The sequence below is a fragment of the Procambarus clarkii genome, chromosome 26 (genome assembly GCF_040958095.1).
Source record: "Procambarus clarkii isolate CNS0578487 chromosome 26, FALCON_Pclarkii_2.0, whole genome shotgun sequence".
Classification (NCBI taxonomy): Eukaryota; Metazoa; Arthropoda; class Malacostraca; order Decapoda; family Cambaridae; genus Procambarus; species Procambarus clarkii.
Window position 1 is genome coordinate 14,713,553 of NC_091175.1, and position 16,161 is coordinate 14,729,713.

At 37.9% G+C, this 16,161-nt stretch overlaps 1 protein-coding gene across 1 annotated transcript in view; it reads right to left on the minus strand.

The window, feature by feature from the left end:
- The window catches only part of LOC123756804 (death-associated protein kinase 1), a 79,735-nt gene extending 63,856 nt beyond the window's left edge, over window positions 1–15,879 (minus strand). Inside the window, 9 exon segments of the mRNA XM_045740159.2 lie at window positions 793–909; window positions 2,750–2,810; window positions 2,812–2,883; window positions 5,601–5,753; window positions 8,854–8,947; window positions 10,835–10,940; window positions 11,272–11,410; window positions 11,884–12,108; window positions 15,634–15,879. Coding sequence (XP_045596115.2) covers window positions 793–909; window positions 2,750–2,810; window positions 2,812–2,883; window positions 5,601–5,753; window positions 8,854–8,947; window positions 10,835–10,940; window positions 11,272–11,410; window positions 11,884–12,108; window positions 15,634–15,701 — 1,035 coding nt within the window. The 5' untranslated portion in view covers window positions 15,702–15,879.
- Window positions 15,880–16,161: the final 282 nt, after the last annotated feature.

A 16,161-nucleotide genomic window follows, 5' to 3' on the forward strand; every position in this document is an offset into this window, starting at 1 on the left:
GAGGAGAATATTAAATTATTATTCAATGAAAATCTTACTTACCTAACAAATTCACAAAGACCTTAAATCTGAAGCATTAAATATTATAATGATTACCATGATGAGACATTTATATATTGAACTAATAAAGTAAGAATTTAGCAATGAGATTGTACCTGAATGGGGCTCTGGGAGTTGTTCTACTCCCCAAGCCCAGCCCAGGTTGCATAACCTATACCTTGTCACGGTCAGGGTAAGGCGTGTGGCTGGGAGTACCCTGATTGCTGGTTCGAGTCATCTCATTGCTCCAATTGATTCTCTCATTGACATATATTACTGTGATTTCTTTGTACATCTGAGGCTGAAAGCTACAGTTGATGAACTGCTTTACCTGCACCAGAGGCCAGAGTGCATGGGGTTATATGTAGAGCTTGGACTGGCTTCAATAGAGGCCTCCAGACTTTATGTGGATGCAGTAGAAACCCAGGTAGTATAACTTATAGTTGTGGTAGTTATGGAGTACTCTGATTGCTGGTTCAAGTCACCTAATTGCTCCAATTGATTTTCTAATAATAATGTTACTATTTAACAATATCATTGTTTATAAACTGTGAGATCACTAGAAGTATTCTGATGTCTTAGTAAGATCTATCATCTAAATAAAATATTAAATACTGTATTGTTATCATAGTTTTGTTGTCGGAGTTTTTGTATCAGATACTAATGCATCATCATTATCAGTCAAAATATTGGCATCAGTGCAAGTCTAGAAAACAAAGTGACTACAGCTGCAATACTAGATGAAATGCTTACCTGGTCTTCTTGTAGAGTAATGGCACTAGACCTAGCATCCAAGAGTTCTGCACTCTGACTTCTTAACTTGGCACTTCTTGATAAACGATTACACAGTGTTACAACTTTAACAGAATGCTGTAAAGAGAGGAAACAAAAAAGAGTTGAGTGAAACAAAAAAGAGTTGAGTGAAACAAAAAGTTTCTTTATGAGCTGCACCTTGGTAGTGCTCCACTGCCTCTTAAGCACCCTAATGACCCAAAAGACAAATACTCTTTCAAATTGCCTTGCCCCTATTGTAAGAGTGTTGGAGCTCAGTGGGGAGCATCCACTAATAGGTGACAACTCACAAAAAGCACTTAAAATCAATCAAAACTCCTTCCAGATAAACCCTAACCAAGGTTTATAAATCAAACTCAAACATGTAAATCAAAATCAAAGCATGACAGCTCTTGATTTACAAGAGCTGTCATGCAATATTTAAACACTACCACTAGTTGGCAGCAACATTGTGCAAACAGGTCAATGGGTAAATAAGGGCAAAGGACAAGAAATGGGGAGCTGGTAAAAAAAATTAACGCTAACAAAGTAATGGCCCTGGGCTAGGCAACACCTCTTAACTGCAAGAATAACACTGAGGGGTGTGGCTCTAACAGAGGTCTTTTGCATCCTATGTGGTGACCATACATGTAGGTGAGGGGCAGTGTGGTAGGAGCCTAGGGTGACCTGGGGCCAGATTCACGAAGCAGTTACGCAAGAACTTACGAACCTGTACATCTTTTATCAATCTTTGGCAGCTTTGTTTACAATTATTAAACAGTTTAATGAGCTCCCAAGCACCAGGAGGTTGTTTATAACAACAACAACAGTTGATTGGGAAGTTTTTATGCTTGTAAACTGTTTAATAAATGTAATCAAAGCCGTCTAAGATTGAGGAAAGATGTACTGTAACTGCTTCGTGAATCTGGCTCCTGGGCACCATCTTGGTGGTGGTAGGTACATCCATGGTTACCTCTGGTTATCTAATTTACTTCAAGCATTTAACTCTGGTTACCAAATTTACTTCAAGCATTTAACTGTTTTGCTGAATTTGTACTTTCTAGTGGATTTTTCTCACTTTTGGGTACTCTCTGATCCCCAAACTACTCTTGGCCCCATAGAGAGCGCCAGATTCTGGTCTTAGCGCCCGGTAAGCAAGGGTGGAACTCAGAGGCCTGGTATCTCTCCCTAGGACTTGAGTCCCAATGGCTTGGCAAATGTCTAATTCCCCACAGGGACATACACAGTCACTTGAAACCACACAATGTACAAGTCAAATAAATGTGATACACTGATAATATAATGATAATTATATATGCAGATGAAGAGTCACAATGACGTGGCTGAAAAATGTTGACCAAACCACACACTAGAAATTGAAAAGACGATGACGATAATGGTCCAGGACGGATCGAAACAAGTTGATTGTGATGAAACGAAGGAGGCAAGGGCAATAAATAGGCAAGATAGAGGTGAGGAGATGGAAATCTTAGTGGAAGAGAAGAGGAAGGCAAAAGGTATGGAAGATAAGGTGTAATAAAGGGTGTAATACTAGGAATAAGAAAGGGATCGTAAGAGAAAACAAGAAAGAAAAAGGAAAGATAAAAGGAAGGGTAGACTAATGTTAGGTCACTTTTGTTGGAAAGTTTAGAGCATTTGAGTATATACTGTGAAAGGGAAGAGTCAACAGCAACTAAGCCAGGACTCGAGTTCATGTTGGGTATGTTGGGCTTAAGTTGATATCATATCCATATCCATAATCAATTTACTAAATATTTTTACCTTACCCTACATGTGAAAATATATACTTATCTCTGGCTCAAAATAAGCCAAAGATAATCATAAGCTATTATATAAGACCATAGAAAATTTTGAAAGTTTTCACACTTGTTCAGTCATACTAATCTACAGTAGTTAACATTTATTATAATATCTGTACCTTCCATCTCCGTCTAGCTTGATAGGATTTAAAGTTATCCATATTTGTTTGGGCATCTCTAAGCTTCTTCTTGTTCTTTAGACTGTGGCTTTATCCAGGGGTGGGCCAATGACTCTTCAGCAGTTAACCGCTTTCTGCAAGAATTATAGGAAAACAAATGAAGTTTATCTTCAGAATGATGATGATAGATAATGATGTCACAGCAAATGAAACTGTAGAGTGATTTGAGAAGAACTCAATTTTTCCAACTTCCTTACTGGCCACAACATAACATCCCTCAGACTACATAATATAATAATTGCCAGGATCAAGTTTGTCTACCATTACCTGTGGGAGGTGGCTGCAAGTGACGAATCTCCTAATTCTGAGTACTATGTGTAAATTTTGAGAGTAGGAATAGAATCATACTCTTTAACATTACATTATGAAATGGTCAATCCTAAGATTCATTAACGTTTCATTACACTTAAAAGATTATTTCTGGGAGGAGATCAAGCTGTGAATCATTGCCCAAGAAGAGCACTTACCCATGTGAACCATAACTGATTAAACTCAACACAGAAGATTGGACTGGAGACCTCAATGAAGGTGGAAAAAATCACCATCTAAAATCTCTTTTGGATTTTATATGATTCTTGCAACTTTAGCTCAATCGTTTCAATTTCTCTACGTAGCCTTCTTTTTTGTTCTTGGAATAGAGATGAGAGTTTAAGATGTTCTGCAATTTGTTTTCATCACCTAATAAAGGAACGCCATTCTCGTCCTAGTTTGCATCTTTTCCCTCGTTCTCCTTAGTGGTACAGTATTTGACTTGCACATATTTCTAGTGCTACTGTGCCGATTTTCTCAACGCATTGGTTTAAGGTTGCATTATCTAGCTCTCTTTCCCAACATATTTCCATGAGGGGCTTGGTTTATTTGTTCCCCAGTTAATTGCTGAACTCTCCTCCTCTTGGATTTTAAACTGGCTACATAGGTATGTCTGAACTTCAGCTAGTTTGTGATCTGAGTAATATGTATTTGTAATCATATGTCCCTAATCAGTTCATCATTGTTTGTAAAAGTAAAATCTAAGGCGTTTTCTTTTCTAGTTGGTTCTACTATTTGCTGTTTAAAGCAAATCTGTCACACATCTGCAAGAGGTGAGTTTCAATCAAAGCAGTGTATTTGCCTTATTTAGGAGAACAGTTAGAAAGTGGACTATCTCTGTTTTGCATGTTTTGATGCCTTGTATGTTGGCAAATAAGAAAGATGTTGTTGTATCTGTGGAAGTGCAGGGTATTTTACTTGATGTTAATATCTGTGGTTCTGGTAGTGTGTCCTGTCTAGCATTTGACCGAGTTGGTTGTAGAGTTTGGACATTTCTCACCATTCTTTTTCCCTTCTCTTACTAACAATTATCCCTGGTATGTATGGGTGTTGCTGTATTTATAATGGCATTCTTTTGATTTTATTCGCTTGGTTCCTTTGGTAGGAAATAATGGACAATTTCTGTTAAAATATTCCTACGTTTTTAGTGAATTTTTACAAAGTTCTGGATGGAAAAATTTGCAATTTTCCAGTGACATACCTCTATTTAGGATATTTCTGCAGTTTCTCTTGTGCTTATATTTACATTTTCCATTAGTTCTTTTGATAGCCCATATTTACATACAACCTAACATAACAGAACTGGCAGATTCCTGGTTCATGATTTACAAAATGTCTAAATGTTTACATGGGAGGTTCCTAATGCCCAGGATTAACTTGGATACCCTTCTCTGCACACCTGATATACCTAATTTACCTAAGGGCCACTAAGACTAGTAACCTCGATGAAGACAGGAAGCCAAAGGCTTGTTGAAAGTCACCCTTCCCCCCTCCATTTGTATAATGAGGTGGATTTTAAAAAATAACAGTTTTGACATTTGCGGCTTCGGCGGGTAGGCAGTTCCATGGGTTTATAACCCTGTGAGTGAAGAAGCATTTCCTGTTCTCAGTCCTACATTGAGGTTTGTTGAGCTTAAAACCATTGCTCATTGTTTGTGTTTCATCTGGTCTATTGAAAAAAATTGTCTGGATCAACATTCTTTAACTTGTTCAGTATTTTAAAAGTTTCAATGAGATCTGCCCAGTCATCCCTGGTTTGCAATGTTGTTAGGCCTGTGGCCCTCAACCGTTCCTGATACAAGAGATGACTTATCTCTGGAATGACTTTTGTTTCCCAGTGTTGCACACACTCCAGAGCAGCTATGCCCTTCTGAAAATGAGGTCTCCATGCTTGGATACAGTAATCCAAATGGGGTAAACCAGAGATTTATACAGTTGAATGACACGCTTAAGAATTAATGTGCAATATATACAGCAGTGTCCAAATTAAGCTGCATAATCTAAATGGGGCCTAACAAGGGGGGTAGCCTTTCTAAACAAGAGGATCTAGGGTCTTCTTGAATAAGAAAAAATTACTACTGTATTCGTGTATTATAAAATAGAAGAGGTTTAAATTACTTACAAGTAATGACTAATAGTTATGACATATCCTCACCTTACATCATTAATTGCATGTAATAAAATATTTACAAACATAAGTCAGTTTTCCATTCAAAATGTGCCATACATATTTTACACTTTCCTACCTGCAAATCCAATTTAACTTTAACTTTAGAGTTGTGCAAGGAAACGGTTATCTTCATATATAATAAAGATACAGTCTATTGAGACATTTTTTAAAATGGTCAATGGCAACAATATTAAAGATAATGAAGACCAATATCATGAATCACTACCTAATAACACTTGAATGACAAAATAATGTAAACTCAAACTGTGAAATCCAACAGTAACACTTTCGGGAAAAAATTAATAACATTACCTGGAATCTTTTACCAACAAGCGGCAGATGAAGTCCTTTGCTAAATCAGAGGTGCCACAGAAATATTCGACGTCAAAGGTATAATCCACAGCAGTCACATTGTTAAATGTGTCTTGCTGCGTATCACCCAAGAATGGCGATGCACCCGACAGCCTGCGACATCACCACCACAGAGAAGGATCATTAATATGTACAATGTATGCCCAAGTACACTCAATGGCAGGGAGATCACTTTTTCTTCACAAACATACTCCAATAATAAAGTTAATTCAATTTTGAAAAAGCAAAAAATAAATAGTTTAAAAAGGTACACTCTAGTGTAATCTTTTAACTCTAGTTAAAAGGAAGAAAAAAATGGCTTTAAAGAAAATAAAGATGTACATATGTTAACTTTTCAACAAATGCTTAAGTTTTACCTTAACTAACATTAGGTGTAAAAACATTCAATGGATAAATGATTAAGGAAGATTTTTTTGTATTCCCCTTTGAGAACATGGAGGGAATGCTTGTTATAGCATTATAAATGTTGGAGAGACTTGATTCTAAAAGAGTAAGGGTCTTAATTGGCTTCATTTTAATTGTCACAAAGAAATTATCATATACAGTATCTAGCTTTGAGTGTACAGTACAGTACATCTATATGAAGATCATTTTTCTGAGTGGCATACTCAGTTGATTCATATGGCAAGATCTATTAACCTTTATTTAGGTACAGTAGTAGTTTTAGGATACGATGCACTCGGGTAAGGTCGACATTGCCCATTGGTGTGCTGGGGAATTTTTCAAACCATTACTGCCAAGAAGACCCTGGAGAATACTCAATATAGCCCAGAATGTAATCATACAAGGACTAAAAACTCTTTTTTAGTCCTAATATGTTGGCAAAGATGAATGAAAGGTTACTTTATTTGTTGTATTTTGACTGGGATATTTTTTTGGTAGGTCTGTTATGCGTGAGGGCTTAATGAATTTGTTCTGACCAGTACCAATTGTTGTAGGGTTGTTGCCTGTTGTAGTTGTAGCTGTGTTGTGGGGTGTCATTGTACCTGTGACTCTGGTATGTGACTGGCTCTTTCAGCCAGTTCCAGTACCATACACTCCATCTGTTCCACCCTCTGAGATCACTTTCTTCTGGATCTAAAAAATTATTTGACTTTCCTTCAAAGCCATTTTCCTGTTTGCAACTCATTCTGTAGCATTTTGTGCCTTCCGTGTGAAAGTCTGGGCAGCTGAAGTCATAGCATTTCCTTTCCTCGAGCGAGTTTCGGCACATGTTTGGATGGAAATATCTGCATGTTGATCCTAAACTACATTTTCCCTTCCTAAGTATATTTAGACATTTACTGGGATGAGGGTAGCTGCATTCTAATCCCTTTCTCTTACCACAATATCTATGTCTGCAAATGCCTTATGCATAAAATTTGCAAATGTCTGTCTTTCTGGTCTGTCTCTCTCTATTGAGGCCTGTTGTAGTGTCTGTACCTATCAAGCTGTCAGTGCTGTCTGTTACACTTTCCTGTCCACTGTTGTCTTTATCACAGTTTACAACTTCCTGAATTTCTACTTCCGTTTCATCTCTGTAATGGCCTCGGCTCCTGCACCAATATTTGTTTCTCACTCTTCCTGGATGGTTGGTAGGCTTTTAATGAATGAAATTTTCCTGTCATGAATCATGGAATCTAGAGTTGTTTTAATATATTCCAAGCTGGCAAATCATTGTAGCACACCCAGAGTAAATGTCCATCTCTCAGGCCCGTGGTACTGCTCACTTCTGTACAAGACAAGTAGAATCTATTCTTACATGTATAACATATAATTCCAGTTGTTTCGGTCTTTAGGTATTTATTGCAATGACCACAACTTCGTTTGTTTATGGCCAAAATGGTTTTGTTTACTGTTGTTTGTCTCGTATCTTTGGGGTAGGGTACCCCAAAGTTGCCAAGAATGCTATGTTTTGTGTCACTGAAAGAACACACAGTCATCAGGATAAACACAGCTACAAAGGGCATCAGAGACATGCTGTATGAACAAATCCCCTGAAACCTAACACCTCTAACCTCAGGGCCTCGGAGGGGAGTCAAGAGATTCTTACATTGCCCAGGAGAAGGCACTTTACACAGTAGCCTGACCTCTGAGGGGTCCTGAGACCGACCTCCTGAACTCGCCAGAGAAACCACTCTATCAGACAGGGATAACGTTAACAAATACTTAGGGAAGTGCTGCCCTAAACACATGCAGCTCGAAGTGAATAATAGATCATGTCCACGCAACAAATGAAGCTTGAAACACACTCACAAAATAAATACCAAAATTGGAAACGATACCAAAGTAAATAGCCCTCACAGGACAGTGTCCTAAGGACGGCCTACACTTCATCTTTTCATCTAGAAAGAAATGGGACTTGCTACAGGTGGTGACTTGAGAAGGGCAAAGACATCTGAGACAGGATTGAGGCAGCAATGGCACAGAAGCTGGGAGCTCACAATGTGTCACCACCAATTGGTGGCCAGTTGTAACTGGGGGGAAGGGGGGTGGATTCGAGCTAGCTTCTGGGTGAATTGTTTGCAGTCTCGTTTGGCTGTTTCAATGCTTCATTTTCTATGAACCTTGCGGTTGTCTCTATTGCTTCATTTACTTTCTGGATGCTTTCTTGGTGAGGGTGAACATAACAATAACCCTGATCACTGTGCCTCTGTGAAAGGGGGAGGGGGCATATTCTGGCTCTGCTCCCCGGATCATACAGGACTCCTATGGCCGATGTAACTCAATAGTGGGAAGACTTTTCAGTGAGACAGGTGCAGGAAGCCACCATGAGGCTCCTCCAGAAATAATAATTTTACAATTCAATATTACAGAATAATTTGTTTAAAACAGCAAGAATAAACAAGAACCATGTTCTACACAATTAAAGTGCTCACTATTAAATGTACCCAGAACATCTTAAGTGTTCATATTAAGACAACAACAATCCTGTAGTAACTATGCTAACTAACTAGACATGCAGCAAGGCAATACTGATGCTGAAGGATGAGGTCATAACATATTATATGTGTATATAAATATATATATAGGCCCAGAAATACTTTGAAAATCCTTCATACTTTCTGTGAAAAAATGAAACCCACTACACACAAAAATGGGATAAAATGCTTATACTGTACTGTAATTTAAAAGCAACTTACAGAGTAGGTGATGAGATGCCAACATTAACCTAGAGGCACTGTACAGATACTATGTATACTGTATAACTTACAAGATATATGTTATGACCCCAATGGCCCACATATCTGTGGCCAGACACAGCGGCTCATAGTTGACAATCTCAGGAGCCACGAACTCTGCCGTACCTGTGTTGTGTGTGGACAATATCATAAAACAAAATGATGATCAGTGAGCAAGTGATGAAAGAACTGGTTGAGACCAGACTAATAATAATGACAAAACATCTAACCAATAATTAATTATTCATGTCCATTACTATTAGGTATGCAATGACATTAAATAAGACACAACATACTGTACTTAGACATCATACTCTTATTTATCTACGAGAGTGCTGGGCAAACTTTAATACATAAACATGTCAACATAAATAAAGCAGGCTTTATTTTATTTATTATTAGTTAATATTACTTATAAAGAGCTCAAATCAAACAAAAACACAAAATAATTTGAATGACACCATCATGCTTAACCATATTTAATTCAAATCTAATGCATTTTTAAATTATGTTAAGTTCTATAATTTATTTACACACACACACACACACATTAGAAAACAAAACAGGTTTATATAAAGGCATTTAACCCTTAAAGAGGAGTTATCTTTACATGTGATCCCTGAGTCAATGCAATTGTCATTTATGTTTTTAGTTATTATTGTTCCTTTTAAAAACATTTTAAAAATATAACTAAAATATACCAGTATCTATGTGAATGTAATGGAGTTAAAAACTTACACAAAAATGCTGCTATTTTTTATTTGCTTATTATGTGATGAGTTTTTTGCCTATTACTAAGGAGGAGGAGCCTTCTACTAAGGAGACCTGGTAGACGACCGGGCCGCGGGGTCGCTGAGCCTCGAAATCACCTCAAGGTAACCTCAAGGTACTAGTGACCTGTGATGTCAAATCACAATTTGGACTTTACTGCCAGTGTTTGACTCAACCTCTGGACAAAATTCCCAGACAGAACACAGCAAAGGAGTGGGTTGTGAGACACTTCCTAAGAGCTGTGCCCATGACAGTCTTGTGTGTTATACAGGTGGACATATTACACTGCCGGTCTAAACAGTACTCAATCTCTGATTCTGTCAGTTACATGACCATAAATTTAGTTATTCAACACAAAAAATACAGTATTTAAACTAATAAATGAAGTCATGAAGATAAAACCCAGCTAACTTGAACACGAGTCTTCTTACCCCTACACGATGAGTCGGCAAACCGAGTACAGTATCAGTTTTTGATGGACCCGATGACTTCCCCCCACCCAGCTCCCTAGCTTACTCCAACCACAAACCCAGAAAAAAAAAAGCCTTAAATATTTGTTTTTCCTATATTTCTTTACATTTTGCATGTAAATGTGACATTTAATAAAAACAAAAATATAATTGCAGGCAAGGTGACTACTGCATTTTGATGATAGCTGCTCTTTAAGGGGTAAACAAACTTTGAAACAAATTTAAAGAAAATGTTAAAACATTTATTAACAAGAACAAGACAAACCTACTTAAAAGAAATGTTTAAAAAAAAAAGGGGAAGAAATTTTGATGTTCAAATACCAAAAAGTAAAAACAGTAGTGAAGAATTGTCATATACTTCTTGTGAAATATGTCTCAATATTATAAAGAGGATGCAATTTTAACGTGAATCACATAGTGATGTGATCCATCAGTAGCAAAAGACTAGAAATTAAAGTAAAATCATAAACTAAATTTTTTTTTAAACTGCAGCAAATTCTTCAGAAAAGCAAGAATTTGTTAACAAAATAACTACTGCATAGGTAATGATCAGTCAAGTGGTCGGTCAGTCAGTCTGTTGATTGAAATGTGGACTAAGTGTGTTACCACTACGAAATGAAGACTGCTTCTGTAGGGAAGCAGAAGAGTCCAGTTCTCACTGCACTCATACTGAAAATAGTGTAGTATACATACACACGTCTCAATACCCTGAAACAATAATAGGGAAATCTAACCATTAAAGAATTTGAAGTTTATTCTTATAGAAACTCACCCATCATGTCACGGACTTCTTCTGCTTGTGTAATAACTCGAGACAAGCCAAAATCAATTAGTTTGATATGCTGCCGATTTTTACTTAGTAAAAGAACATTTTCTGGCTGAAAAGGGGAAATGAAAACACTGAGAATTTATAATTTACCACTACAAAAGCCACAAAGGGCTTTCCCCAGAAAACACTTGAAAGGTTAAGCTAAATAAAACACGCTAATGATTTTACAAATTAAATAAGCCCTTAGACATTAAGCTCAATGGTACCAGCATAGAAGTACCAGGGAGATACTTCCTAGAAAAATTATATAATGTTACTAGAGAATGTGTGAAGGATAACAAAATTTACTAAAGTCTTTCAAATATGATTTAATACCTTTATATTTGGCAAAATAGATTTACACTAAAAATAAATACAATACAGTACTGAACTGTACTTACCTTTAAATCAAGATGAGCAATACCTAAAGAATGCATGTGTCTGACACCTTGCAAAATCTGATGCAAAAAGGCAGATGCTTCCTCCTCTGACAACCTCTCTCTCTCACTAATATGCTCAAACAACTCACCACCACGCACCCTGGAACATATGTTTTGCCTTACTCATTATAGTACAGTTTTTATAATATTTTTACATATAATTTCTTATTAAGGAATGAGCAAATAAGTTCATTTACATTAGACTTCACTCAACATTTTAACACTTACAAACATTCCTCTATGGTATGAACAGCAACAAAACACAAATTAGTTTAGATTAGCATTATCAAACTAAATAATAAAAATAAACAATGTTTTTGGAACAAATAAAGGTCATGTAAGGTAAGAAAAATAATGGTCAGAGAATAATAATGAACAGGTGTATGGGGATAATTCATGTTTAATATCAAACAAACTAAAGTTTATGTTAGAAAATCAAATAACACAAAATGTGCCATCTTATAAAGAGGAAATAATATGTACAATACAATATCTGCATATACAGTACTGTACAGTATACTAATATTTAACTACTAAGCTTTGGAAGACAGCAAAAAGAGCTGCTGTACTTACAGCTCCAGTACTAATATAACATGTTGTCCATTATCAAACACTTGATGCAATGAAATGATGTTCTGATGGTTGTCTAGCTTCTGCAGGACACGCACTTCCCTCGCAATACATTCTAAGGGCAACCCTCGTCGGGAGGATGCCACACGCCGTTTGCGAATATATTTTGCAGCATATTCAGCACGAGTAGCTTTCTCAACACACCGGCGAACAACTGCAAACTGCCCACTGTAAAATATAGAAAAGAATTAAATCAAAACAATAAAGGAATACAACAATCTATTTATATAAAAACAAACACTTGATTAGATCTTTGTTCATTTGCTTAAATTATGTATCTGGTATAGTTCACCTTATGTTTCCATAGTTGGGGATAGGAAACGTAAATGTTTTTGTTATTGCGGCAGTGATCTAGCTGCAGTAACAATTGTTTGCATTATAGGTTATCAAGGTTACAATTTGCTCCAAGCAGTTACATGTTACAAGGGGTCCTGATAATATATCCAGGTTCGTTCTCGACTCACAATCGATAGTTCTGGTTTCGAATCCTAGGTGGAACCTAAATGGTTCGGCACATTTCCTATCACCAAATGCCCCTGTTCACCTAGCAGTAAGTAGGTTCCCAGGAGTTAGCTTGTTGTAGGGTTACATCCTGGGGAGTCAGTAATTTGACTTTGGGAGGGACCTCGATAGAAGCTGAACATGTATAAATACACTCTGGCAGCCTGTTCCTCAATGCAATGAATTATTATTATGTTTTGGAACTTTTTGGCTTTCTGGTGGATCATTTCCATTATTCTGTAGAGATCTTTGATCTCCAAGCACTCCTTCACCTCCTTGAGTGCGACAGATTCTGGTCCTAGTATCCTCAGAAGATGCACATGGGTAATAAAGTCATGGCATTTTTCCTAACACTTAATACTACAATCTAGAAGCAAAAAAGAAGCTACTGAGGGGTTCCTATTAGGCAAAATATAAATAATATCTTTACAGAAACATTGATGGTATTAGCAGCAAGACATGTTAATCTATAAAATGGCACTACAATCTTGTCTATAAATGCAATATTTATTGAGACATTAACCAAAATATGTAGGTGGCTGGATATACGGTATATGCACTGCACTAGGTGAACAAGTACTTAAGTATCTGGTGTAAGGATACATGCCCAATAATCTTGACCCACCCAGGAACTGAACCCAAGACCAATCAGTTGTGAGCCGACTGTGCTACAGGAGGAGCTTGTTAGTGTTCATTGTAGGGCAGTGAGCAATGGGTTCCGTAGTGCAGTGGTCTACATCCTCGGCTCACAACCAAAGATCCCAGATTCAATCCCTGGGTAGGACAGATATCCCTTTGTTTGTTCCTTTTGTTCACCTAGTAGTAAACAGGTACCCAACAGATATGCATTTGTTATGGGATGCCTACTGGTAAAGATCAGTGGTTGGCCTAGGGAAACCTTGATAAGCTTAACAGGATTCCTGTCCTCAACTATATGAAACCGTAAGGTGAATCCTATTAACCATTCAGGTTGGCTGACAGCTTTAAAATTCTTCCTCCATGCCCCACACTTATTTAAACTGGATACAGTTCACCTATGGATTTTACAATTTACATTATACTAGTAGTAAATTTAAAAAATGCAATCTAGTATAACCTATCCCAGCCTAATGATAATGCAATCTAATATAACCTATTTGCAGCCAAAGCTAATGATATACAAGAATTTTACAATTACAAAAGGAAGCTTTGTTAAAACACCAGAATAAAACTTAAATGTACTCTTTTCAGGTACATGAGCAGTCAATGTCAAAACATTTAATTCCAGATTCAACTTTAATTCCGAGCAGACTTCTTGACACCTGTTCCACCTGGGAACCGCCAACCAATGAAATACTGTAAAATTATTGCCCTTTGGGTTTTGATGCTGACATCTGGCATTTTTCTTCAATGACCCATTTTACACATCACCTCATGGTCTTACTGCCTGGAGTCACAGGGAAGTTGATAGATTTTATATTTTCCGTTTTTTTGGTTGGCTCTTCAGGTGGCGAGACGGTGTCTAGTGTCAACTTGGCTCAAGAGGTGCGGGAGTTGGCAGGCTTCTGGTGTGCCTAAGGGTCTTGATGAGAATCTGGCTCTTGGTCTGCCAGAGGTTACTGGAAGACATTGCTACATTTTCCCAATGAAGTTTAGAGTTTTGGAGAAGTCTGTGATTTTTCTGTTAAGCCTTGACTTTTTTCGGCAACTCAGAGTTCACATGACGCCTGATGCTTCTATTATCTGGGGTTCATTTGGTATACTTGGAGAGAGAGCATACCTGGAGAGGGTTCTGGGAGATCTTCTACTCCCCGAGACCAGTCTGAGGCCAGGCTCGAATTTGGTGTTTTATCTATCAACACCCAATGGTGGCCAAGTGGCAGTGGCTATCCTCTCCCCCACCTGAAGATCCAAATGGAAAACATAAAAACATCTGACAACTTCCCTGTAGCCCCAGGTAATAAATGCACCTGGTATTATATGAATCTGGCTTATTAAAGAAGAATGTTTGGCAGCAGTATGAAGAAAAAATGTTCAAATTCATGTCACAATGTCTGGTGGGAGTCCAGGAGCCAGAAGCATCCAAAACCTGCACTGGCAAAAAAAAAAAAAAAACTATAATGTCAGTGATGTCACCCATTTCATGCGAATTATATATGGATTGCAAAATTTTACCTATTAATTTTGTTAGGTTCGATTTAGATAAGAAAGGTTAGGTTAGGATTGGTTGGGAATAGGATAGGATACGGCAGGATGGGATAAAATTGAAAATATAGAATAGATTAGATTAGGTAAGGTTAGACCATTTACTGCCCTTAGACCCCTACTCTTAGGATCAGGTGGCAAAACGTCAACACTACATCAAAGATGAACCAGATGAGAAGCGGTGTTCTCAACATGGTATGGCAGAATCTGTGATGAGAGTGACAGACACCACCTTGACCACTTTCTACGTGAATGTGAACACCTGAGAGACATTAGAAATATGTGTAGAATAATAAACCCCACATTGTTTGAGTTAGGAAAACACTATTTGTCAAATATTGATACTGTTCTTAAAAGATTCCCCCATTTTGCACCCGCAAGATAACGTAAGCTTTTAAGGGCTGACAGATGTTAATCTTCTTGTTTGAGGAGCTGTTCACTTGAGACAGTTAAGCAAGTCCCAGCTGTGTCTGGGTACAAGTGATAGGATGAACAACCCAGCGGGTTTTCTTCCTTTTGCGGAGTGTTGTACATGCTGCTATGGCGGTGTGTCCACTCACAAGATGAGTGGTGCTGCCCAATAAGCTCGCCCCTCGGGGCAAAATTTAAAAAAAAATTAAGATGAACCAGGAGTCTGCTCATATAATGGTAGGCTGAGGTAGTTTCCGTGGTGCAGTGGTAAAACTCCTCTAGCTCTTCGCGAGTGCTTTGGCTTATATTCGTATCCTGCCGGGGAGGATTGACTGGGCGCCAAACATTAATTGTAATCCCTGTTCACCCAGCAGTAAATAGGTACTTGGTTGCTAAAAGATTTGACGGGTCGTACTCTGGGGAAAATTAGAATTAAGGACCTGCCCGAAATGGTATGCGTGCTAGTGGCTTTACAAGAATGTAAAAACTCTTCTATATGTAAATAAAATAAAATAAATAATAATATTGAGATGAATGAGTGATGAGTGACGGGTGATAAAGACAATGACCCCCCCCCACCAGGCCTGCCAGTCTTACCTTCCTATCTCCTCGTACACCTCGTATGAGCTCTCAAATGGCTCGGTGCTGTACTCGATTCCCTCCATTTCCACATTTTGGTCTCTTGAAATGCTTAGAAACGTCCCTAATTATGGGAATAAAACTTATATTTCACGAGAGAACGTCATCTCGATGTAAACAAGTATAAGGAGCACACAACAGTATAGACACCGGGGAGTCGGATCGCCCGCCCGGCATCGCGATCCCTCTACAAGAGGGATCCACACCGCTCCTCAGTTTGAAAGTGTAACGTACGAATACATGACAGGAAGGGAACTATCAGGAGAAAGTGCCAAGTCATTACACTTATATAGCACTTGGAAGGGATCGGGAAAAGGATTTGGGATGGGACGGGGGAAAGGAATATTACCCAACCATTTGGTGGACGGTCGGGGATTGACCGCAAACAATATTTAGCTGAATTTACCTGAGGGTCACTAGAGAGTTTGTGTTTAGTTTGGGTTAAGTTAACCCAAACCTATGTTAGTTTGGGTTAGGTTAAGATTT